The 24,012-nt window shown below is 40.2% G+C and overlaps 1 protein-coding gene across 5 annotated transcripts in view; it reads right to left on the bottom strand.

The window, feature by feature from the left end:
- Positions 1–24,012, bottom strand: part of GRID1 (glutamate ionotropic receptor delta type subunit 1) — a 785,853-nt gene that overhangs the window by 18,749 nt on the left and 743,092 nt on the right. For all 5 annotated transcript variants that reach the window (XM_087872276.1, XM_087872272.1, XM_087872273.1 and 2 more), the window contains exon 13: positions 13,530–13,725. In XM_087872276.1, coding sequence (XP_087728402.1) covers positions 13,530–13,725 — 196 coding nt within the window. The remainder of the gene's footprint in view (positions 1–13,529; positions 13,726–24,012) is intronic.

Here is a 24,012-nt window from a genome sequence, read left to right as displayed (position 1 = left end):
CTCTTTAGGGCCCCAACAGGAAGCAGTTGTTGGATCTAAGCAGCCAACAGCTCAGTTCAAATTGGATCTGACTGAGAAGGAGGCTCAGCAGAAACACCTCACTGAGGACTACGAGCCTAGGCTTTCCAAGCAGAGGGAAGACCTGCAGGAGTGCAAGGCCAGGTACTGGTGCCTGGAGGCTCAGCAGGCTGAGATGGTCAGCCAGTTCCAGGCCATGATGCAGTCCCACTGGAACAAGGCCCTCCGGCTCTTCGCCACCAGCGGCACTTCCCTCCAGCCTTCGCCCAAAGCCCCACACCAGGAGGCTGAAGCAGACCCCAAGTCGGAATTTCTGCCCCCCTCCAACCCACACCAAAAGACCCCAAGGGGGGAGACTCTCTGCAGCAACACCAATGTTCATTGCATGTATCTGGCCTAGGGGCCATAGTTTGAGGACCCCTGATTTAGTGTAATATAAAAAATGGAAATAATTTTTCTGTGAACCACCAAAATTGTCTCGCGGACCACCAATGCTCCACAAACCACCAGTTGGTGACCACTGCCTAGGCAGCATTTCCAAGGTCATTCCCGAATTCCATTACAGCTTCACAGAAGCTCTTCCCAAATGCTGGCTTAGAAACTGCTAAGTTTAATTATTTATCATTACTATTAGATTTATTTGCCGCCCATCTCGCCTCGAGTTTGGAATTCATTCTCCAATTCTTGGAAAGAATAGAAAAGGGAAAGCACAAAAAAGATAGCTACCCTAATGAATGCGGTAATATAATGCAAAACTTTAATTAAAGTTGGTGGATTACTTTAATGTTACAAAGTAAAACAGCTCATCATAATAAAGCCTGAAACCAGTTTTATTTCAAATAAATAGCGTGTTTTCATTATCAGAAATTTGAGAAGCGATAAGCTGTTAAAGGAAGCCTCCACTGAATGTCATGGTAGAGGCAAAGAACTGTATTTTCCCACTAGATTCATTTAGCTAATATTGGCTTATATTAGTACACACCTACACAGCTCATCCGCAAATGTCAGTCTTAATTGGGATTCTAAACAGTGCCTGCAGGCTGTATGTTTGTAATGAATGTAAATCATTTCCGTTAACTTAAGATGTAAGAAATGTCTCTGGATGGGAATTCATGAGGAAAAAAAAAAATAAGATCACTTCGCATGGTTAAAATAATCATTGACTTCCCAATGCATTTAAGTAGTATGTTGTTAAATCTCTAGTGAATGTAAAAAGCGCAGAGGAACAGATGGCCTGGAGATTCTAATGCAAATAAATGAGGAATCATAAATGCAGACTTCCAAAGTATTAAACAAAAGTTTATATATTTTCTGAGCCTGGTCCTTGGGTGTTTGAGTTTTAGATGCATTCTTAAACAGTGTGTTGCCATAAACATTGGGGTGTCTCTTTTTCTTTGGATTTATGCACTGAATATTTTTATCAAGATGCTATTTTAACCAGGTAGCTTCTGCTGAAAATAACAGTCACTAAATAAGTTCTCCTGTCCTCTTTTATAAGAAGTAGAACAATACTATGGTCACCACACCGTATTTTCTTGCTGAGCACCACAATCGTTACTAGTATTTATGGATTAAGAGTTTACATGGTAGGGTCTACTAGTGATTACATGGTTATCTAGTCCATGTGATTACATTACATGGACTAGATTACTCTAGTCTACTAGAGCAGAGGTGGCGCAGTGGTTAGAGTGCAGTACTGCAGCTACTTCAGCTGACTGCTAGTTCAGCAGATCAGCGGATCAAATCTCACCGGTTCAAGGTTAACTCAGCCTTCCATCTTTCCGAGGTGGGTAAAATGAGGACCCAGATTGTTGGGGGCAATATGCTATTTAGTACACTGTCTTTGGTGTAAGCCGCCCAGAGTCCTCAGAGAGTGAGCGGCATACAAATATGACTAATAAATAAATAATAAATAAATAAATTTAGAAACACAACAGCAATTTTCATCTAAAGCAATATTTAAAAGCAATCTTTAAAAGATTGATCTATTATCTTATTGTCTCAAGAAAATATGCTCCAATGTAAATTGTGCTTCTTTGAAAAAAAGTGGGTACAGATTTCTAGTCCCAATTCAGTTCATTTTGTAAACTACAATTCCAATATTTCTTGAGAGTGAGGGTTGGGGGGAATTCTAGCAGTTAAGCTTGACAGTATTGTTACCTCCAGTGAAGCCAAGGGAGGTGAAAGGGTGCTCTTTATCACATATGGCTTCTCTGAGACTCATTTGGAATATGTGGTAGAAGAAGACCATTGTTCTGTCCCCCCACCTCACATAGGCAGACACACGAGCAAAAGACGTCTACCAGTAATTTATTTTTACAAGCTGACCTGAATCCTTTGGCAGATAAAAGTTCTGGCAGCTACTTTCCGAATGCCTGCCAAGTTTCTTATCACCTCTAGAAACAGGAGTCAGTGTATCTGTAGTCCGTTGCTGGGGCAACCAAGAGTTCACAAGGCACAAAAGAGTAGTCAGAAATCATTCACAAAGTCCAAGCCTTAATTCCGAAAGATATCCCATCCAAAGCTCACGATATGCAGTTTTTGTCCATCACAGAGCCTGCAGAGCAACCCCACCCACTTTTATCCCCTGTGGGGCATGGCTCAGTGACTCAGCAATCTCTGGCCCTTCCCCACCTCTTCCTTTGCTGTGCACGCCTCTCCTTCCGATGCTGTCTGGGATCAATCCAAGATTGGTCTTCATCACTCCCTATTAGTGGGTGCTCCGACATGCCTTCCTCTTGGCCTTCAGCTGGAACCTGAGGCGTTGCCAGAAAGGAGGGTCCTGGAGAGGGAGGCCTTGTCAGTTCCTCCCCATCACTTTCAGAGTCATTTTCCTCTGTGAGGCCAGGCTCGGGAGCTGGAGTCACAACAACCAGGTTAGTCTTACAGATTAAGAGTTGGTCTTATAGGTCATCTAGTCCAACCCCCTGCTCAGCAGGAGACCCTACACCATTTCTGACAAATGGCACTCCAATCTCTTCTTGAAAGTCTCAAGTGATGAAGCTCCCACAACTTCCAAAAGCAACTTCTGTTCCATGGGTTGATTGTTCTCACTGTCAGAAAGTTCCTCCTTATTTCTAGGTTGAATCTCTCCTTGGTCAGTTTCCATCTGTTATTCCTTGTCTGGCCTTCGGGTGCCTTGGAAAACAGGTTGAACCCCTTCCTCTGTGGCAGCCCCTCAAATATTGGAACACTGTTATCATGTCTCCCCGGTCCTTCTCTTCACTAGACTAGCCATGCCCAGTTCCTGCAATAGTTCATCGTATGTTTTAGTCTCCAGTCCCCTAATCATCTTGGTTGCTCTCCTCTGCGCTCTTTCTAGAGTCTCAACATCTTTTTTATAGTGTGGTGACCAAAGCTGGATGCGGTACTCTAGGCGTGGTCTTACTAGGGCTTTTAGATGATGTTAGATGATGTTTGCAAACATTCGGGAATCTGTTAACTTTTCAGACTAATAAACCTGATTAAAAAGCATAAGCTTCTGATGAACCGAGTTCAGGCTTTTAATCTAATTTGTTAGTCGAAAAATGTGGTATCTGAATCCTTCTGAATAAAGGAGAGTGATAGTTTTTTTTTTCTTAATCTCATGTATCAGCCAAGAATTGGAGCGTATAAAACTCCTAGTTGATATTTTGAAAGATAAAGGAAAGGTGAATGAACAGAATGAGGAAAACCAAAGTGTGGCCTTTCAGAAAAATGAAATAAAATTGCCCAATCAACAGAAGGTTTTCAATAAGACAGCTAACCTCCTAACATCCATTTCTGAAATCAGGGCTGCAAAGAGAAAAGAATGGAATGGAGAATGCCTTGGTCTTCTTTTCCAGCATGAATGAAAGGGCCAACCCAAAACCTTGAGTTGCAAAAGCCCTTTAGTTCTTCATTCAGAGTTAGCAATACAGAATATTGAATGAGGGAGGTGAGACTCTATTGCTGCTTTCACTAACGTACTTAAAAAGCTTGGAAACATCAATTTGGTGTAGAAAAGTTGATGGCAACTAACATGCCTGAGTGCCCAATTGCAGTAACAAAGCTTTCTGTGAAAACGGTCACCACTGTCCACCCCTATTTCTCTTGTCTGAAGTGAGCTTGCAGAAATAATTCTCCAAGTTCATCTGCTTCATGCTCCATTACTTTGCCAAACAGCTATTTCGTATATTGAAAGCTAGACAAAGATGCGATTCCCTTGAGTTGAGTTTGACTCCTGATGTTTACAAGATACACATTCACATGTACCTTGTTTGCCATTGTCTTATTCTTGGAAGCTTTTTGTTTGTTTACTTCTTTTCTCAGCTAAATCCTAAAAAGTCCAATGGCTTTTTTTCCCTCTAGATCAGCTAGGTCAGACTAGTCTGATTTAAATGCAATAAAAGATGCCATGTTTCTATTTTCTTTATTTAAATAATCACGCAGGGAAGAACAATTAATTTTCCTTTTTGTATTTTCAAACAAGGATAAGCACAGAATAACATAATTGGAAGGGACCTTGGAGGTCTTCTAGTCCAGCCCCCTATACCATTCCAGACAAATGGCTATGCAATCTCTTAAAAATCTCCAGTGTTGGCAAATCCACAACTTCTGGAGGTAAGTCATTCCACTGATTAATTGTTCTCACTATCAGGAAATTACTCCTGAGTTCTAGGTTGCTTCTCTCCTTGATTAGTTTCCATCCATTGCTTCTTGTTTACAATAATATGCCTTCTCCAAAGGCATATTTTAAAAATATAAAGACATATAACTAAAATATGCCTTCTCCTGCCTTGAAGTTATAATGAGGTATGGTTTGTCACAGCTGGATATAAAAAGTGGGTGCTAAGTTTGAAATCAGGATTAATGTGTATATCTTTCTGACTTGCAGATAAAAGATAGAAATTAACTCTGGAACTGGAAAAAAAAATCACATTATATTAACACAATCAGGCTCAATTTATTAAATAGTTCCAGCACTGAAGGCTTCGTGGTAGCTCTGATTTATTTGCTTTCTCTCCAAATTTCAATAAACCATTTTGAAAGACACGTTACATGATTTACATGAGCTCTGCAAACCATATGCAAATGTAATTTCATTGGTCTTCTCAATCAATGCATGTTTTTTGCACTGTTCAATCATGGCAATAGTGGCAGTTGAGTTATAAATGGAAGGAAGAATTCTCTCTGGAATATCCAAAAATGTTTTGTCTGAGTAGGAATCTACATAGTGACAGATTTTATTTTCCTGGGGTCCAAGATCACTGCAGATGGGGACTGTCGCCAAGAAATTAAAAGATACTTGCTCCTGGGGAGGAAAGCTATGGCAAATCTAGATAGCTTGCTAAAAAGCAGAGACATCACCCTGCCAACAAAAGTGTGTATAGTCAAAGTGATGGTTTTCCCAGTTGCAATGTATGGCTGTGAAAGTTGGACCATAAGGAAGGCAGAGTGCCAAAGAATTGAGGCCTTTGAACTCTGGGATCCAACCGGTCAGTCCTAGAGGAGATCAACCCTGACTGCTCTCTAGAAGGCCAGATCCTGAAGATGAAACTCAAATACTTTGGCCACCTAATGAGAAGGAAGGACTCACTGGAGAAGAGCTTAATGCTGGGAAAGATTGAGGGCAAAAGAAGAAGGGGACAGCAGAGAACGAGGTGGCTAGATGAAGTCACTGAAGTAGTCGGCATGAGCTTAAATGGACTCCAGAGGATGGTAGAGCCTGGAGGAACGTTGTCCATGAGGTCGCGAAGGGTCGGACATGACTTTGCAACTAACAACAACAACAACAATAAGGAACCTAGGGGACTTCCGGTGGCACCACAGGCGTCGATGGCTTCTCCTTTCAGAGCGCTAGACCCGCGATCTCGTTGAAGCCGCTAGAACAGTGAAAATCAGCTGTCTAGCGGCTTGGAAACTTTCCCCTTGGGAAAAGGGAGGAAAGAGAGCAGCCAGGCTTGGGTAGAGCTCCCCAAGAGCCCCAGGAACAACTCTGGGGACTTGAAGGGTGAGAGCTCCCTGGAAGCCTGACATAAGCTCCGGACCCGGGATGCTTCTGCTTTAAGCAGAACAAGACGCCGCGACCACTCCTGCAACAATTTTACAACATACTGGATACAAAAGCAGGCAGAGCGAAGTCAGGAGGGACTCTAATTGCAAGTATTAAACTTTAACTCCTGTGTATTGAATACTTCCTTCTTGATTGCCAAGGGAAGAAAGTGAAAGGAAATGGCGTCGAGTTTTAATTGGGCATGGTAATGAAAGTTAACTGTAAAGTACTCTTCAACACTGACAGCCCTTGCTGATAATAACTGAAATTTGTTTTAAAAGAAAGAAGAATTAAATTGGACTGCAGATAAATTTAAAACTTATTGAGGACTGGAAACTAATTGGAAATTAAGTCGATTTATTGGACTTATTGTGCTGGCTGTTGTAAAAGTTTTAAATTGAAACTGAAAATTGGAAAATGGCTTCCAGGCAAATAAAAACTGCTGTGCCCAAAAGTACCGGGAGTTCTCCTGCCCCACCATCTAAACCGCAATCTTTGTCAGCCTCAGCAGAACCACAAGTTTTAACACTGGAAGCCTTGCAGCAAGCTTTTAAAGCTACAAGCCTTTACTTTAGAGGGGGAAATTACCTCTGCTTTTGAGGAAAAAATGAAGGAGGTGACTGAAAAAATGAACAAGGTGACTGAAGAGATGGCAGAAATTAAAGATGTAACCCAAGTTCGAAATAAGGAAATTAGAGAAGACATTATTTTTGCATTTCAGGGTTTGGCAAGCCATATTGAAGGGTTAGATGAAAGATTAGAGGAAATTAATCAATCCAACGTGAACCTGGAGAATAAAATGGGGGAGGTTCAGACACAGCTGGAGAGGGCAGACTTAGAGGTGATGATGATACAATATAGGTTGATGGAATTTGCCATAAGAGTAAGAGGTTTGAAGAATATAAGTATAGAACAGAAACAAGATGTGATTACTTACAAAGAGCTTCTTATTATGGAAAGAGGTATATTGCAGTTAAAGTCTTTAGAAGTATTAAGGGAAGACAGGATAATTCAAACTTGTTTTCAGTATGGACAGTTGTACAATAGATGGAAAGAAGATCAGAAAATTGGTATCTTGCAAAATGAGGAAAATTTGATAAAATAAATTAGGGATCAAAGTCCAGTGCATATCAAAAGGTTGTATAATGCATTGATAAAAATAGATTCAGAAACTGAGTTAGTGAAGGACTGTATGATAAAATGGGCACAAAATATTGAGGAACCAATAATAATGGAAACATGGGAAAAAATATGGGTCAGAAATGTAGAATTTACCCAAGCCCAAAACATGGATTGATTATATTCAAAACAAATATGGGACTAAAAAGTTGCAAATAGCTTATGAATTCTTATATTTTGGTATGTATGGGGAAGTTAAAGTGTAAGGGGGAGTGAAGAGCTTATAGTTAGTTTGTTTATGTTTGATTATGTTTGTTAAAAGCTATACCCTGTATTTTGCTCTGGGAAGTGGGGGGGGGAGGGAATGGGTGGGGGGAGGAAGGGGGGAAATTTGTTTGTAAAAATATTTTAAAACTTTTCAATAAAAAAACAAATAATAAGGAACCTACAATTTATTTTAAAGTTTCCATTGCACTGCAGCAAGTCAAAAGCAGATAGAAAGGAGACAATTATGCCTCCTCATTTTGTTTCCTCTTTCTGTTTCAAACACTGAAAACAGAAATGTTAAACAAACATTGAGTGGCTTTTTTGAGATTCCAGTCCACTTACTGATCAATACTAGGGCATCAATTCATCTTGACAAGCCTTTCCATCCTGTTCACAAGTAGGTTTTAAGTATGTCCATGTTCTCAAGGCTAATGGATGCTAAGTGAGCATAAAAAGGTCCCCTCCCCAGATCCCAGATTCATTAGAAGTTCTGTGCATTGCTTTTATGAAAAGTCTGCACACAAATATGCAGCCTATAAAACAGCACCATGAGTCATGTTAAAAAAAAATAACATAGTCTATTATAAGAAGCATCAGTAAATAGTCCAAGTTTCCATTATGATTTTTTTCCATCTATAAAAATACATTTTCTCTTCCATTTTCAAGTGGGAAAATGGCTTTGGTCTGAAAATCAGTTTCCAGACATGAAAAAAATAAGGATGACATTTAAAACATGGATGTTACATATTAGGACTATGATCAGACCAGGGGTGAAATCCAAATTTTTTTACTACCGGTTCTGTGGGCGTGGTTTGGTGGGCGTGACAGGGGAAGGATACTGCAAAATCCCCATTCCCTCCCCACTCCTGGGGGAAGGATATTGCAAAATCTCCATTCCCACCCCACTCTGGGGCCAGCCAGAGGTGGTATTTGCCGGTTCTCCGAACTACTCAAAATTTCTGCTACTGGTTCTCCAGAACCTGTCAGAACCTACTGGATTTCATCCCTGGATCAAACAATCAAGACATGTTATGTCTAACAATCAGATTTAGTTTGACAATATTGGTATCTGAATTTAGATGGCCTTCTTATTCTCCAACAGTTTGCTAAATGGTTTAAAGAGGTTTTCTAAACTGTTTGCAAAGACGATAATGAAACATTAATGTTAAATAAATATCTATAATAAATTGATGTTTGCCTTATAAAAAGGGACTTGTTTTATAGTCTTATGAAAATTTATGAGTTTGTTTATCTGATATAATAGAGAAATGCTAAATAGTCATACAGGCACGTTAACTGCCTACTTATTCAGTAAAAATATTTCATAACATATTTTATTAGCATAATTTGAACAAAGGAAGCTGAAATTTGCTATTTGTCTCTCTTTGACACAAGAGATGTGGGAAGTGGATCCTTAGTTACCCACCAAAATCCAATATGTTACACAAGTTGGCATGTTAAGACAAAAGCTGTGCAAACAACACAAAAATACTTCGAAAATACAGAGCCAGATTAGTTTAACTAAAGTTACATTTGAAAAAGAGCCTTGGTAGTACAGTGGTCTAAAGCACCCTGTTATTAAGACCAGCTGCCTGCAATTACTGCAGGTTCGAATCTCGCCAGGCTCAAGGTTGACTCAGCCTTCCATCCTTTCTAAGGTAGGTAGATTGAGGACCCAGTTGTGGGGGCAATAAGCTGACTTTGTATAAATATACAAAAGGATGAAGGCTATTGCTGAGCACATTGTAAGCTGCCCTGAGAAGGGCGGCATATAAATCAAATTAAAAATAAATAAATAAATAAATAAATAAATAAATAAATAAATAGCACCAAACCTACTACATTTTTAGAAAGTAGTATAAGGAGTATAGTAGTGTAGGATTCAGATATCCTGTTTTCTGTTTTTGGGATGAAATAAAAGGTGGTACTTATTTACTCTCAGTGGCTCTAAGGATATACAACTAGCTCAACTAAAATCTGAACTCAAAGGTGTTTTGGAGTAACTAATGCAGTTTGCCATCCATCTGAATAGACAAGAAGGTTTTAATCAGAGATGGAATTCAGCCGGTTCAGACCGATTCGGGCGAAACGGTAGCACCAACAATCAGTTGGCCCTGCCCCCTGCTCTATCCAGTCTTTTACTTCCTGCTTTGTAGCTCATCTCAATCGCGCAGCACAGTTGCTCCCCCCCGCCCAACACACACTGTTCTACTTACTATTACTGACTTGGAAGATAAGCAGCTGAGATTCTAAATGCTCTATTTTCAATGCTGCATGCACACGCAAAGCAAGCATTCACCGAACTGGTTGTTAAACCAGCAGCATTCCAGCACTGGTTTCAATCCATCAGAGTGACCTCCTCATTAGACCACCATCAGTTGTCTTACTCCAAATGGCTTTTCAAATGAAACCATAAGCTTCTTGGACAGTGAGAGGATGGACACCATGCCTCTGGGGCAATGATGAAGCAGTGAAGGGTTGGATAAAGACCATGAAGGACAGGGTCTCACCGTGAGCATAATGGAGTTTGGAAAGCATAATTATGATACTGCTAAGTTTTCTAGACCAAAACAAAAATCACAGGAAAGATGTAGATGTACTGTAATCAAGATATTATTCTGGAAAAGGATGGCAGTTCCCTCCCTCCCTCTGTAGGAACATCCTGTTCCACTGGGATCATATGAAGTGCACAATCTTATAACAGAGAATGATCTTCAGTGGAAACATGTCCAAACCTAGAGAAGGCCTTTTTAGAAGGCCTAGAAAAGGATTTCAAAAGGTGCTTATTTCATTGTAGCAATTTTTCCAAGGAAAAAATAATAATTGTATGCATAATTTTAAACACAACTATGAGATTTTCCAAATGATACTCTGGACCTTGGGGCAAGTTGGAAATGGTCTGTCTCCAGATCATTTGGAGACAGAGATTTCTGGAGCAAGTTGGACATGTCTGCTTGTTATTTGAGTTATTCCCCTCTACTGTAAGAGGGCATATTTCCCTTTGCTGTGTTGTTATATATGCATCTACTACACATCGGGAAAAGAATGCTTGGTCAACACCTGCAGCTTGACAGGTATACCAAAAATGAATTTCAATAAACAATTACATGGAAATATATAGACTAAAATCTGCCTAGTTCTTACTTATTTCCCAGTATTCAGAGAAGCAAAAAAAAAAAAAAAAAAATGACGGTGCCATACTGAGAAAAAATTAAAATGTTTGATGGCAATGTATCTGACCCACTATCCCAGGACTTCAGAGCTGCAAATAAACTGTTCAGGAAATGCAATTATAGAAAGGTGCTATCTAAAGCTCTTTAAGGTCAAGGGAGGATTCTAACTGAATTCAAGGGTGACAGAATCAAATTTGTGATGCAGAACACTTTCAACAAGTATCTGAATATTCCCACTCATTCTTTTTTCCAAGGAGAACCCATGTAGACAATGTCTTGCAAGCGACGTTTTCGAAATATGTAATCTGGTCATGTACTGTTCGCTCTCTGAATACATGCAAATGATTATCAGAGTATTAGAAATGCCAGTAGTTCACCCTGTGATTTGAAGAGTCCGTCGCACTGTCTTTATTATTCATTTTGAGCTAGAAAGATTAGACTTGCCATTGGAACTTTGCCTAAAGCAAATCTGGGATCCCCCTCCAGGCAAAACCTCTTTGGCTTTCCAGGGGAAATCATACTGAGCCGCAAACACACAAAGCAACATTGATAGGTACCATGATTCCGTGAAAAATAGATCTTTAGGGGGGTGGTTGAACTAAATGGATTGACACGTTACAAGATCAGGGGTGAAAGGCATGGAAACACAGGCAAACCACTCTTGATGGGATTTAAGACTGGAAAAATTATATCAAAAAATTGATATATTTTTTTTATCAGCTCTGCACACATTAGAAAAAATTGTTTTCCATGTGCACAAAGCTTAAACAGACATCTGCCTTTGCATCCCAAAGACAGCTACAGTAAACAGTAACAGAGTTGGAAGGGGCCTTAGAGGTCATCTACTCCAACTCCCTGCTCACACAGGAGACCTGTACTAGGGATTCGAACCGCTGAACTTTCTGATCGATAAGCTCAGTGTCTTAGCCACTGAACCACCTAGTCAAGCAATACATCTACAATACAATACAAGCTACAATACAGGGAAACATTTTAGAGTAAGTTAAGAAAGCCCTCCATCTTTGCATTTTTTTAAAAAAAAATGCCACACTTTTGCAAATGTAATGTGAGATTGATACAGCTGTTGAAATACAGCTGGAAACAAGGAATTTGTGAAAAAATGGCAGAACACCAGGGACTGTCTGATTCCCCCCTCCCCTTTTTAAATCTATCCAATAACTGGTATGTGTTATGTGGTGCATAAATTTGGCTCTTCATCCATTATTCTCCAAGCATTCTTCCCAATTCTAATTATCTAAGAGGGAGAGGGAAGTCAAAAAACGACAACAATACAGAAGTATAAAGGTGCTTCCTCTATAAATGCTTGGCCCACAGAATAAAGGGTTTTTAAATTTACAGGCAGCAGGTGTTTCAGATTTATTTTTTACTTGGCAGCATTTTTCAGAGCGAGGATAGATATATTAAAATGTGCTACATGTACAAGATTATAATGTTGGCAAGAAGCACTAACACTTAATAGGAGTTTAAAACGAAACACAGGGGCTCCGGGAAGGGTTATCATGAGTCACCTGCACTCAGTTGTAGAATTTCTACACTTTCTGCAATCAGCTCACACCTTTCAGCTTTCTGCTGTAACTGCAAATCCAGACGTGTCTTATCACTCTACACAGTTGCCCAGATTGTCTGCCACTGAAAATTCGTGCTTCTTTGTGAGTCTAGGTGGAAATTCTCATTTCCAGTGTCCCATTTCCACACTGTCTGGCATTCTCAGCCCTGCCTTCCTGTTTGATTGACATCTTAATTGATCAAAGACTTTCCCTCTGATCACGATGTGTCAAAATGCAAATTTAAATGTTTTCATTCATGCAAAAAGCCCAAAAGTTGGGAAGGAAGAGAGGGAAAAAAAACCCCAAAATTCCTTTGTGCATACTTCCCCCGCTCCCCCCAACATTTCTAACGCAAATTGATTTTTATTTTCAACCATTCCTACAACAGGCAAGCCACTGACCATGATACATGCTTGGATAAATCTCTGGAATGGACTGCCAACCATAAGGTGGCTTTGAGAAAAATCTCAAAAAAACCCCCCCATTATTTTATCTTTGTGGGTTTTTTTAAATCTTGTAATAAACAGTCCACAGCTTTCTTGAGAAAACAATTGTTGCAATGATTATTATGGTTGCTGGATTGACAGCAGACTCCACCTCCTATTTTTTACTTAGTCAGATTGATGTGTTTTCTTCGTTTTCTTTTACTTTGTTTTATTGTTCTATTATTTTACTTTTACTTTGTTTAAACTTCCTTTTTATTTCTTAATTTTTTTATTGTTGTGAGCGATCTAGAGTAACTCCATGGTGAAGCAGGTGGCAAATATATTTAATAATAATAATAATAATAATAATAATAATAATAATAATAATAATAATAAAATACAGATGGATTGTCATTTGGAACATAACACGCCAGAGATCATGGTTGTTGAGGGCCGAAGCGTACAATTTATTGATATCGCTGTACCAGGAGATGCCAGAGTCGGAGAAAAAGAACTGGAAAAAATTACGAAATACCACGACCTGGCGATCGAAACTACACAGCTATGGATGAAACATGTAACAATGATACCCATTATCATTGGGGCACTTGGTACCATATCCAAATATTTTACAAAACACATCAGGAAATTGCAGCTTCCTGCAATAACAGCAGCAGAACTGCAAAAAACTGTGCTATTCGGAACGTCATATATTTTAAGAAGATACTTGGTTGATACTTAGAACGCTGGCAGCAACCTGTATCATCCATTAGCACCAGTCACTCATATTTGTGACACATTTTTGAATGTTCAGTAACTGAGTTTCATGTTTAATGAATAAAAGAGATATCAATCTCTATTCCAATGCTGTTTTTTGCACGGCATCAAAGGGGCTTGTATTATTCTTGATGACAACATCAAAGACCAAATCCCGCCTGCATCTTACCTTCCTGATACCTTCTGAAGGGTTTGCTACACAGTTATCAGCTCCGTTGTTCTTACTGATGGTCTTCCACAGCTCAGCAAAAGTGCTGTCTTGCTCTAAAGGGTTGGTGCCTTTCGCTTTAAAGTACTCATAAACGGCTGAATCTCTGACTGTGCCATAAGAGATATCCATCTGCTTGGAAAGGTCCTGAAATGTTCTGAAATGCAAGAGGAATCGAGTTATTGGGAGGAAGGGAAAGACATCAGCTTTATGGGCTGGGGAAAAAAAAGTTTTCTGCAGGAGAAAAATATCAAAACGCCTATAATCAATAATCCTACTTGTTTTCTTTTGATTTCCCCCCTCCCCTCTTTTTTTTTAATTAAAAGAAGTGTTGTCCTGTCTTTACGTTGGTCAAGAAGACAGGGCAACCATGAGAAGATTCTGGTGGTCAGAGGCTGCACTCAACTATCTGGGGAGGGAAGATGGCAAGGGTCTACCCCAAATGAAGACAATTTTTTCAAGTTCTTCTAATTGGCACATTGTCTTTGTGCATAGATGTGTGTCTAAGTGTTGGTTTGATGTGATGAGCCTACTGCAAAATACAGTTTTGTTTATTGCTTGTTTATTTTTATTTGTATCCCACCTTCATTATTTTTACAAATAACACAAGTCATTGAACATATCCAACATACCTTCCTCGTCCTATTTTTCTCACAACAACAACTCTGTGCATTGCATTATTTGTATTTATTTATTTGTATCCCTTGGATACAATTTATTTATTTGTAGCCCTTGGCGAGTTTCTTGGACTGCAAGGCGATCAAACCGGTCAGTCCTAAAGAAGATCAACCTTGACTGCTCTTTAGAAGGCCAGATCCTGAAGATGAAACTCAAATACTTTGGCCACCTAATGAGAAGGAAGGAGAAGAGACCTAATACTGGAAAAGATTGAGGGCAAAAGAAGAAGGGGACGACAGAGAACGAGGTGGCTGGATGGAGTCACTGAAGCAGTCGGCGTGAGCTTAAATGGACTCCAGAGGGTGGTAGAGGGCAGGAAGGCCTGGAGGAACGTTGTCCATGGGGTCGCGATGGGTCGGACACGACTTTGCAACTAAGAACAATAATCTTATCCCGCCTTTATTATTTTTACAAATAACTCAAAGCAATAAATATGTCCAACACATCTTCCTCCTCCTATTTTCTCCACAGCAACAACCCTGTGAGGTGAGGTGGACTGAGACAGAGGGACTGGCTCAAAGACACCCAGATGGCTTTCATGCCTAAGGTGGGACTAGAACTCATGGTCCTCTGCTTTCTGGGACCTTCGCCACTAGAACCAAACTGGCTGTAGATTTGCTACATTTCCTAAAGCAGGCAAGTGTACCAACAACTTTAAGTAGTTATGGTCAAAGAGATCAGACTGGAAGGAGAAAAAAGGGTCATCTATGGAAAAGGCGACCACAGGTTGCTTATCCCTGAAGTAGGATCTCCTTTGATATAACCGTGTGCTTTGGAGCTTTAATCTCTGCAGCTCTGCAGTGGGTTGGATTTTCTCTCTGTACTTTATTATTAGACAGTTTAAAGAAGATATGAAAATATTAAAAAAAAAGGAAACAGGAATAAAAAAGTAAAGCACAGCAAAGGATTTGAAATGTGATGGAAATTATAATTTTCCAGTATATCATTAGTTAAGGATGAATCACTGAATATATTTTATCATTGTAGAGACTGAGAATTGCTATTAAGCTCTAAGATAAGCATGAATATCCAGAATTGTAGTCAGCACAGTATAACTAACTGCATGGTATGATAAGAACAGTAAATTCAACCTATATTATTGAAAATCCATTCAGACTTAAACATACCATAAAATTGAAATATGCACTCTATGCATGGAGAAACCCAGTTTTTGGATGTGGTACAAATGTATGTATTAACTTGTAGTCTAAGAAAGGTTTCCATTCTTAGTTTAGCATTATTCTATTTTATATTCATATTTACTTTTAAGATAGGAAATTATTTTAGACGTAGAATTATACTCCCACAACTTAATTTAGCAGGGATCAAGCAGTCTTTCCAGCAAAAAGCACAAAGCAATATTCTTGTGTTAGTTAACCTATTGAAAGCAAATTCAGTGTACCTCGAAGAGTTAGATAGTTTAATAAAGTTTAATAAAAATATTAAAGCCTATAATGGGAATTCAGTATGAAAGAATGACCCAGCTTGTTCATTCTATTTCCATCAATTTTTAGAGAATGAACTGTTCATTTTAGTCATCAGGAGGTGACCATTATATTAATGATAAAACATGTTATACTAAGTATAATCTTTGGGGTACATTGAACTTTGTTTCACTGAAATTCCCACAGATGCGTGTCTATTACTGCATTCGGATTTTGCATCCATTTGACTTCTTCGTTTTTTGAATTGTATTTCCCCAGCAGTTACTAAGGCTCAGTTGATATTCTGTTTTATAAGTTTGCAAATTCACTCAAGTGTCTAAGTACTCCCCCTTGTTTCTGCAGTTCTTTTAATATTATCCTGTTTAGTATTTTCATGCTAATGAAGCCACCATTGTGTTACATGTTTTTCTTTTGATTTATGTGAATCAATGATGTTACTTGTATATCCAGATTCTTAGAGGTTTATGAAAGACTCTCAGCCCCATAACACCACAAACTAGGTACGTGATTATGTCGCTAAGCCTATTTTCTCATCTTTCATAACCAGCTGCATCCTCCTCTTTCTTTTTCTTCTCTTTCTCTTCTTCTTCCTCCTCCTCCCCTCCCCCTCCCCTTCTTTCTCCTCCTGCTCTTCCTCTTCCTCCCCCTCTTCCTCTTCTCCTCCCCTTCCTTCTCTGGCACATAAGCCATCACCTTTGGTAGAATCGAGACCACCAATCCTGTTTCCATTTACAGCGACTTTTAATAAAGAATAATGGAGAAATACCTGGAAAATGCCTCAAAGAAATACATAAAAGACAACTCTACCAAAGCAGCATTTACAAAAATACTTTCTCTCTTCTTGTCCCCATTAACACCGCTGTGAAATGCATTCCGATATCTGTATATTCTTTTCTTTTTTCTTTTTTTGCAAGATGCTAGACAATGTTTTCACCATGAAGGCATCTTTGTAATTATTGTTCACTAATTACATACAATTAGAGCAAAACAGCATCTTGGGGTAATACAAAGACGGGCAGAAAAGCTGTCAGAATGTGAGAGCAAACGGTCTCACCCCCTTCTATTATCTCCCACCTCAGGCCTGCAACATTAGCAAAGAAGCAGATCTCTGATGAATGTGAAAGATCAACATGAATTAAACAGCTGAACTTAGACAGGAAATTGTTGCACATTCTTCCCATGCCAGCCTCTGCTCAACAGAATATATACTGTAATTGTCATGAAACTCCAGTACAAGTTCACCTTCACCCTGCACATTTGAAATATTAATTTCCTTCTCCTGCATTGATATTTATTCCTTCTTCTTTGGTGGCCACTAAAGCTGCATTCATCTTGTTAACTGTACATTCATCTGTTTAACTACATGCATCTAGCTGATTATGTAATTAAAATCTCCCCCTAATTATTTTTTGACTGTAGCTTAGTTAATTCATACGTAGGCTTCCTCCAGTCTTTTCTCCTTTTAGAGCTTTTAACTCTGATTTCTCTGAAAGGCAGAGAGTCAGTCAGCTGATTAATGTTACTTGTATATCACTATGTAAGCAACATGTGTTTTACTAAAGGCCATGAGGGGAAAAAAAATCAGAGCCCCAGAAAAATCACAGGCAAACATTCTCTCATGAAATAGAAATAAATCACGCAACTACTTGATTTTTCTCATTTATGGTTTCAACGGATTGCTTTTGATCATCAGTAATTAGAGCTCAGTATGCATAATTTTGCATTGTAAACATCGTTTGGGGAAAGTTAAGGTTTACATCTGTCTTCCCAAATCATGCACGGTCCTGATGAATTACGGGAGTTGAATTTCCACACATCTGGATTTTCCTACCTGTCACAAGGTGGGTTTGGAAAAAGGAGCAAGCTAGAATTTATTGTTTTCTAAAATAAGACCTGTGCGGTTTCACTGTGATTTGAAAGTTTCTTAACAGAGTAACAGAGTTGGAAGGGATCTTATAGGTCATCCAGTCCAACCCCCCCCCCCCACCTAAGCAGGAGACCCTACACCATTTCTGACAAACGGCAGTCCAATCTTTTCTTGAAAGCCTCCAGTGATGAAGCTCCCATAACTTCCAGTGGCAACTTCTGTTCCATTGGTTGATTATTCTCACTGTCAGAAAGGAGGTTGAATCTCTCCTTGATCAGTTTCCATCCATTATTCCTTGTTTTTTATTATTATTATTCTTGTTTCTGGGGAAGCTGCTACCCTAGATCTCCGGTGAATATGAATTCTTTCTTTATATGTATTTATTCAGTTGTGTTCTGCCTGACTCCAACTCTCAGTGGCTTACAATAACAAATAACAAAAGTAGCAAAATATGTAAAATTAATCAAAACTAGTACCACAGTGAATGCAAAATAATCACAAGATAACACCCCAACAACAAAGCAAGTATAAACATCACAAACAAAGAGGTTCCTTCTACTTTATCCCATGTCCTGGGTAAATAGTCAGGTCCTTAAGGCTTTTTAAGGTCCTTAAGGCTTTTAAGGGATGCGGTGGCTCAGTGGCTAAGAGCTTGTCGACCGAAAGGTTGGCAGTTCAGCGGTTCGAATCCCTAGTGCCACGTAATGGGGTGACTCCTGTTACTTGTCCCAGCTTCTTTCAATCTTGCAGTTTGAAAGCAGGTAAAAAAGGCAAGTAGAAAAATAGGGACCACCTTTGGTGGGAAGGTAACAGCGTTCCATGCGCCTTTGGCGTTGACTCATGCCGGCCACATGACCACGGAGACGTCTTCGGACAGCGCTGGCTCTTCGGCTTTGAAACGGAGATGAGCACCGCCCCCTAGAGTTGGGAATGACTAGCACATATGTGCGAGGGGAACCTTAACTTTACCTTTTAAGGATTTTTGGGTTGTCATCAGGGTGGGAAATGCATGAATCTCAGAGGAGATCCCATTCCAGAGGGCAGATATTGCTACAGAAAGATCCCACTTCCTGGGATCTTATGGGCTGGCCACCTTGTGAAAAAAGGCACCCTCAACTTGATAATAGGATATTTCCTTGTTTAATAATTAATTTCCTTTGTGCTTCCGAGCTTCCTATATTTAAGGTTCTTGAGAAGAACAGTCGGTGTTCCTCTGCTGGTAACTATTGTTCAAAACACAGAAAGATTTTGCAAATTCTAAGAAATCAGGAGAGATTTTACCTGTTCTTCTGGCTGAAAATTGGGCAAGATGGTATTTACTAAATATTTAAGATAAAACAAATGCTTCTTGGTTAATTGTTGTCTCTCAGTGTTGTCATTCATCTGTAAAGCCAGCTGAATGAGAAAATCCTTTCAAATATATTCATTAAGTAGAAAAGTGCAACAAAACGAATGAATTTCTTGTATGTACCTTCACTTGATTCCAATCATTATTATATCATTATATCCACATGCTTTGCTCCAAGTTATTATGACATCTTATTTTTTATTATTATTATTATCATTATTATCATTATTATTATTATTATTTATGTCAAATTATTATTTATTGGATAATATATGTAAGTATAAGCATGAACTGAATACATAAAATGAATACAATTAAAGGGAACATTAGGACAGGGATGGTAGGCACCAGTGGTGAAATCTAAAATTTGTTACTACCGGTTCTGTGGGCGTGGCTTGGGGGGGTAATGTGACTGGGTGGGCGTGGCCAATTTTTTTTACTTTTAAAACCATTTTTTACATGTAAAACCATGTAAAAAATGCTTTCAAAAGGCTCTGACGATCCCAGCTGAGTTGCCCGATCGTCAGAGGGTTTTTAAAAAAACTTTTTTTCTTTTAAATGGCTCTGACGATCCCAGCTGAGTGGCCTGATTGGCAGGCAACTCAGCTGGGCTTGTCAGAGCTTGTCTCGTCAGGGCTTGGCTCGTCAGAGGCATTTAAAAGAAAAAAAGCCTCTGCCGATCAGGCAACTCAGCTGGGATCGTCAGAGCTTGGATCGTCAGAGCCATTTAAAAGAAAAAACGTTTTTTCTTTTAAATGGCTCTGACGATTCCAGCTGAGTGGCCTGATTGGCAGGCAACTCAGCTGGGCTCGTCAGAGTTTGGCTCGTCAGAGCTTGGCTCGTCAGAGGCATTTAAAAGAAAAAAAGCCTCTGATGATCGTGCGGCTCAGCTAGGCATGGGGGGCGGGGACAGGGATTTTTGCTACCAGTTCTCCGAACTGCCCACCATCATCGCTACCTATTCGCCCGAGCCGGTCCGAACCGGGAGCATTTCACCCCTGGTAGGCATGTTGGTGCTCTTATGCATGCCCCTTACAGATCTCTTAGGAATGGGGTGAGGTCAACAGTAGACAGGTTTAGGTTAAAGTTTTGGTGGTTTGGGGATGAGACCACAGAGTCTGGTAGTGCATTCCAGGCAGTAACAGCTCTGTTACTGAAAAAAGTAATCATTTAAATCTTTAAAGTAAACATCCTATTTATTGTAAGCTATTTATTATAGAGCATAAATAAACACTACATATGTTGGTTTTTCTCCTTTATTTCTTCCTAATTGTTTTTTTTTTATCTGTATTGTAAGCCAACCTGAGAATCAGGTAAAGTAGGTGGATGGGATCAGAAATACTAAAAATAGCTTTCCTTTCTGTTCATCTTTGCCACTCATTCATCTTTCTCATGATATAAGCTGTCCTTGGAGGAACATCTGACGGCTGTGGCCTGGGGGACTTTTTGTCAGGTTCGCCTGATACGCCAGTTGCGGCCCTTTCTTGATCGGGATTCCCTGTGCACAGTCACTCATGCCCTCGTCACCTCTTGCCTGGACTACTGCAACGCTCTCTACATGGGGCTCCCCTTGAGGGGCACCTGGAGGCTCCAACTGGTCCAGAATGCGGCCATGCGGGTAGTTACGGGAGCTGCATGGCGCTCCCATACAACACCTCTCCTGCGTGAGCTGCACTGGCTCCCAGTGATCTTCCGGGTGCGCTTCAAGGTGTTGGTTATCACCTTTAAAGTGCTCCATGGCATCGGACCTAGATATCTTCGAGCCCGCCTGCTGTTACCGACGGCCTCCCATCGATCTGTGCGCTCCCACAGAGAGGGCCTCCTCGGGGTGCCATCAGCCAAACAATGTAGGCCGGTGACCCCCAGGGGGAGGACCTTCTCTGTGGGGGCACCTACCCTCTGGAACCAGCTGCCCCCAGAGATAAGGAGAATCTGAGACCTCGGTGCCTTCCGCCGTGCCCTTAAAACTTTCTTTTTTCAGCAAGCCGGGCTGGCTTAACACTTTTAAATGTTTTTAACTGGTTTGTCATTGTTTTTTAATTACGGGGCCAAATTTATATATATCTTTTTAATAGTATTTTAATGTTTGTAGTTTATGTTTTTATTTGGCTGTACACCGCCCTGAGTCCTTAGGGAGAAGGGCGGTATATAAATTTGATATAAAATAAAAATAAAATAAAATAACAAAATCCAAAAACTTCACAGTAATTAATCCCTTCTCACCTGCCCAAACACAGGTTTCCTGGAAATCTATCGATTACAATTACGGCAACAAAACTCTTCCAGACTTTAGCACCATCAGGAGGAAGACCGGAATGCAGATCCTGAATGATGGCTGCTTCAAATTAACAGGATTTATTTTGTTACATGAATGCACAATTGCATTTTCTACTTCCACAAACAAGAGGCACAAGCTCCCCCACATTACATTTTACTGAAGTAAGTCATTTCAGTGAGCCTGACATAATATAAACTGCAGGCAATGAATTAAGAAGTACACAGAGTAAAATTTTCATATCCACCCATTTTGTCACTGGAGATTTCATCCTTCTGGCTCATGGCACTAACCAATAAACTCCCATTAAGCAGGATGTCATTTATTTGCCCTGGTTCTAATCAAATTAAGCTTCTTGGCATATTTTAAACTAGTTTTTCTCTTTAAAGTGGTGCTCATTCATCTGCCTTACATCATTTTCTTGTTGTGCTGGATTCTCAGTCCTGGGTCCCATCATCTCAGTAAAAGAAAAGGAAGATAAGCAGAAAGAAGGTGGAGGAAAATCAGGCTGAATATCCACAATGTTTGCAAAATGATGTTGCCACAGTGGATGAAACACCATATCAGTGGTGGGTTCCTCCCGGTTCAGCCGAGCCGGTAGCGGTGATGATATGATGTCACCGAACCGGTTCTCCCCCCCTCCCATCCCCCCACCCATCCACGTTATTCTTTCCTTTTATTTGGTCCCACCCCCAATCTATTGCTGCCTCCTGAGTCCCAGCTGATGACTAGAGGGAAAAAAACTGTTTAAACTCTTGCCACGGGACTTCAAAGGGCCGTCCTACAGCTGATCAGCTGATTAAAAGCAAACAAATGAGTCGGGTCATAAGTGCAAGGACTGGTCGTAAGTGCGAGGACCTTCCAGAAATGACTCTGACCAGCTAGCCATGCCCACCTAGTCACATGACCTCCAAGCCACACCCACAAAATAAGCCACACCCACAGAACCGGTAGTAAAAAAAATTAGAACCCACCCCTGCACCATATATTCAAACTTGTCAGGATATAAGAATCTATAAACTAGAATAGCCACAACAACAAGTCAGCCAGTGGGAACTGTTTGGTGACTGACTGAGACCCATGTCAGACAACTTATATACAACTGTTCTGTGTATATAAACTTGCTTCTAGTTCTGGTCCTTGCTTCTACTTCTACTTCTTGTCCTTGTCCTTGCTACCATGTTGCAAGAGCTGCATGGGTATTGTATACATGCATCACGTTTTATATTATTGTATATAAAGAAGTTTCTTCTATAAATGAATCCTGCTGAATTATTTATTTGTGTGTTGGCTGTAATCTATACACTCTGACAAAACTTGATTAGCTTTCTTTCTATAGAGGGATTGTTGCTAAGCCTAATTTAGCGGCATATGAAGAAGAATCTTCTCTGCAAGAGCTATGGCAAGAGCTCTTGCAGAGTTCTCTGCAAGAATCATAGCAAGGCAGCTCACCTTTTACAGTGCAAGACATATTCTTTGTCATTTACAAAAAAAAAAAAAAAAGGCCAAAAAATTATAATACAGAGTTTATACCAATATAAGCAATACCAATATTAGCACTGTTCCAATATCTAAGGAGCTGCCACAAAGATGAGGGGGGTCAACCTATTCTCCAAAGCACCTGAAGGCAAAGGCAAGAAACAACAGATGGAAACTAATCAAGGAGAGAAGCAACCTAGAACTAAGGAGGAATTTCTTGACAGTGAGAACAATTAATTAGTGAAACATCTTGCCTCCAGAAGTTGTGAGTGCTCCATCCCTGGAGGCTTTTAAGAAGAGTCTGTACAACCACTTGTCTGGAATGATATAGGTCCATGATGGCGAACCTATGGCACGCGTGCCACAGGTAGCACGCGGAGCCATATCGGTGGGCACGCCAAGTGTTGCCCTAGCTCAGCTCTGGCATGCATTCACATGCTGGCCAGCTGATTTTCAGGCCTTCCAGGCCCACCGGAAGTCAGGAAATAGGCTGTTTCTGGCCTCCAGGGGCATGGGGAAGGCTGTTTTCATCCTCCCCAGACTCCAAGAAAGCCTCTGGAGGGTGAAAAACGGGCCTACTGAGCCCACTGTGCCATTGTATGCCAAAAGCAAGGGAAGCATGGAGAGGTTGCATGCACAAGCATGGGGGCAGGGTGCACTGAATTATAGGTGTGGGCACGCGTGCGCACAACACCCCTGCTTTTGGCATGCGACAGCAAAAAGGTTAGCCATCATTGGTATAGGTTCTCCTGCTTGAGCCGGGTGTTGGACTAAAAGTTCTCCAAAATCCCTTCCAACTCTGTTATTCTATTACCTAGCTGAAAATCTCTTGGGGAAAGCCAATATATTTAGAAAAATGCTTTTTGAAGCAGGCCTTCCCAAGGAACAAACTTTGTCACTGAAGCCCAAATGAGCTACCAATTTTGATGCCTACCTAAAACGCTAAAACAAGCTGTTGTGACCACGAGCTGCTGCGCCAAGCCAATAGTTCATTTCCTGCACTGTCATGTTCATTAATATTCTCATAGTCTAACACGATGTTCATTAATATTGTAATGGTTCAGGAAGGAGCCAACAACCAGACCATTTGACAAATAGAGTGGCAACTTCATCCTTCATTACATTTTCCTTATACCAAGCATCCTTGTGTACAAAGAGGGATAAAATACACAAAAGGCCTTGTGGAACGATCCAGCTGGCAGCAGATAAAAGTGCAGTTTGGCAGGGCTTCTAAACTAAGGCAGAAACTTGCGCTGCTGACATAAACACCATAAGCACTCCTAAAAGTTAATCCACAGAGGCTTCAACAAACACTGGAATCTTTCATTTCAAGTCCTCCTAGCATTTAAACA

Source organism: Pantherophis guttatus, chromosome 6 (genome assembly GCF_059756535.1).
Source record: "Pantherophis guttatus breed Tessera chromosome 6, ASM5975653v1, whole genome shotgun sequence".
Taxonomy (NCBI): domain Eukaryota; kingdom Metazoa; phylum Chordata; class Lepidosauria; order Squamata; family Colubridae; genus Pantherophis; species Pantherophis guttatus.
Note: the sequence above shows the minus strand (reverse complement) of the source record. Positions and strands in the feature narration are given on the sequence as shown.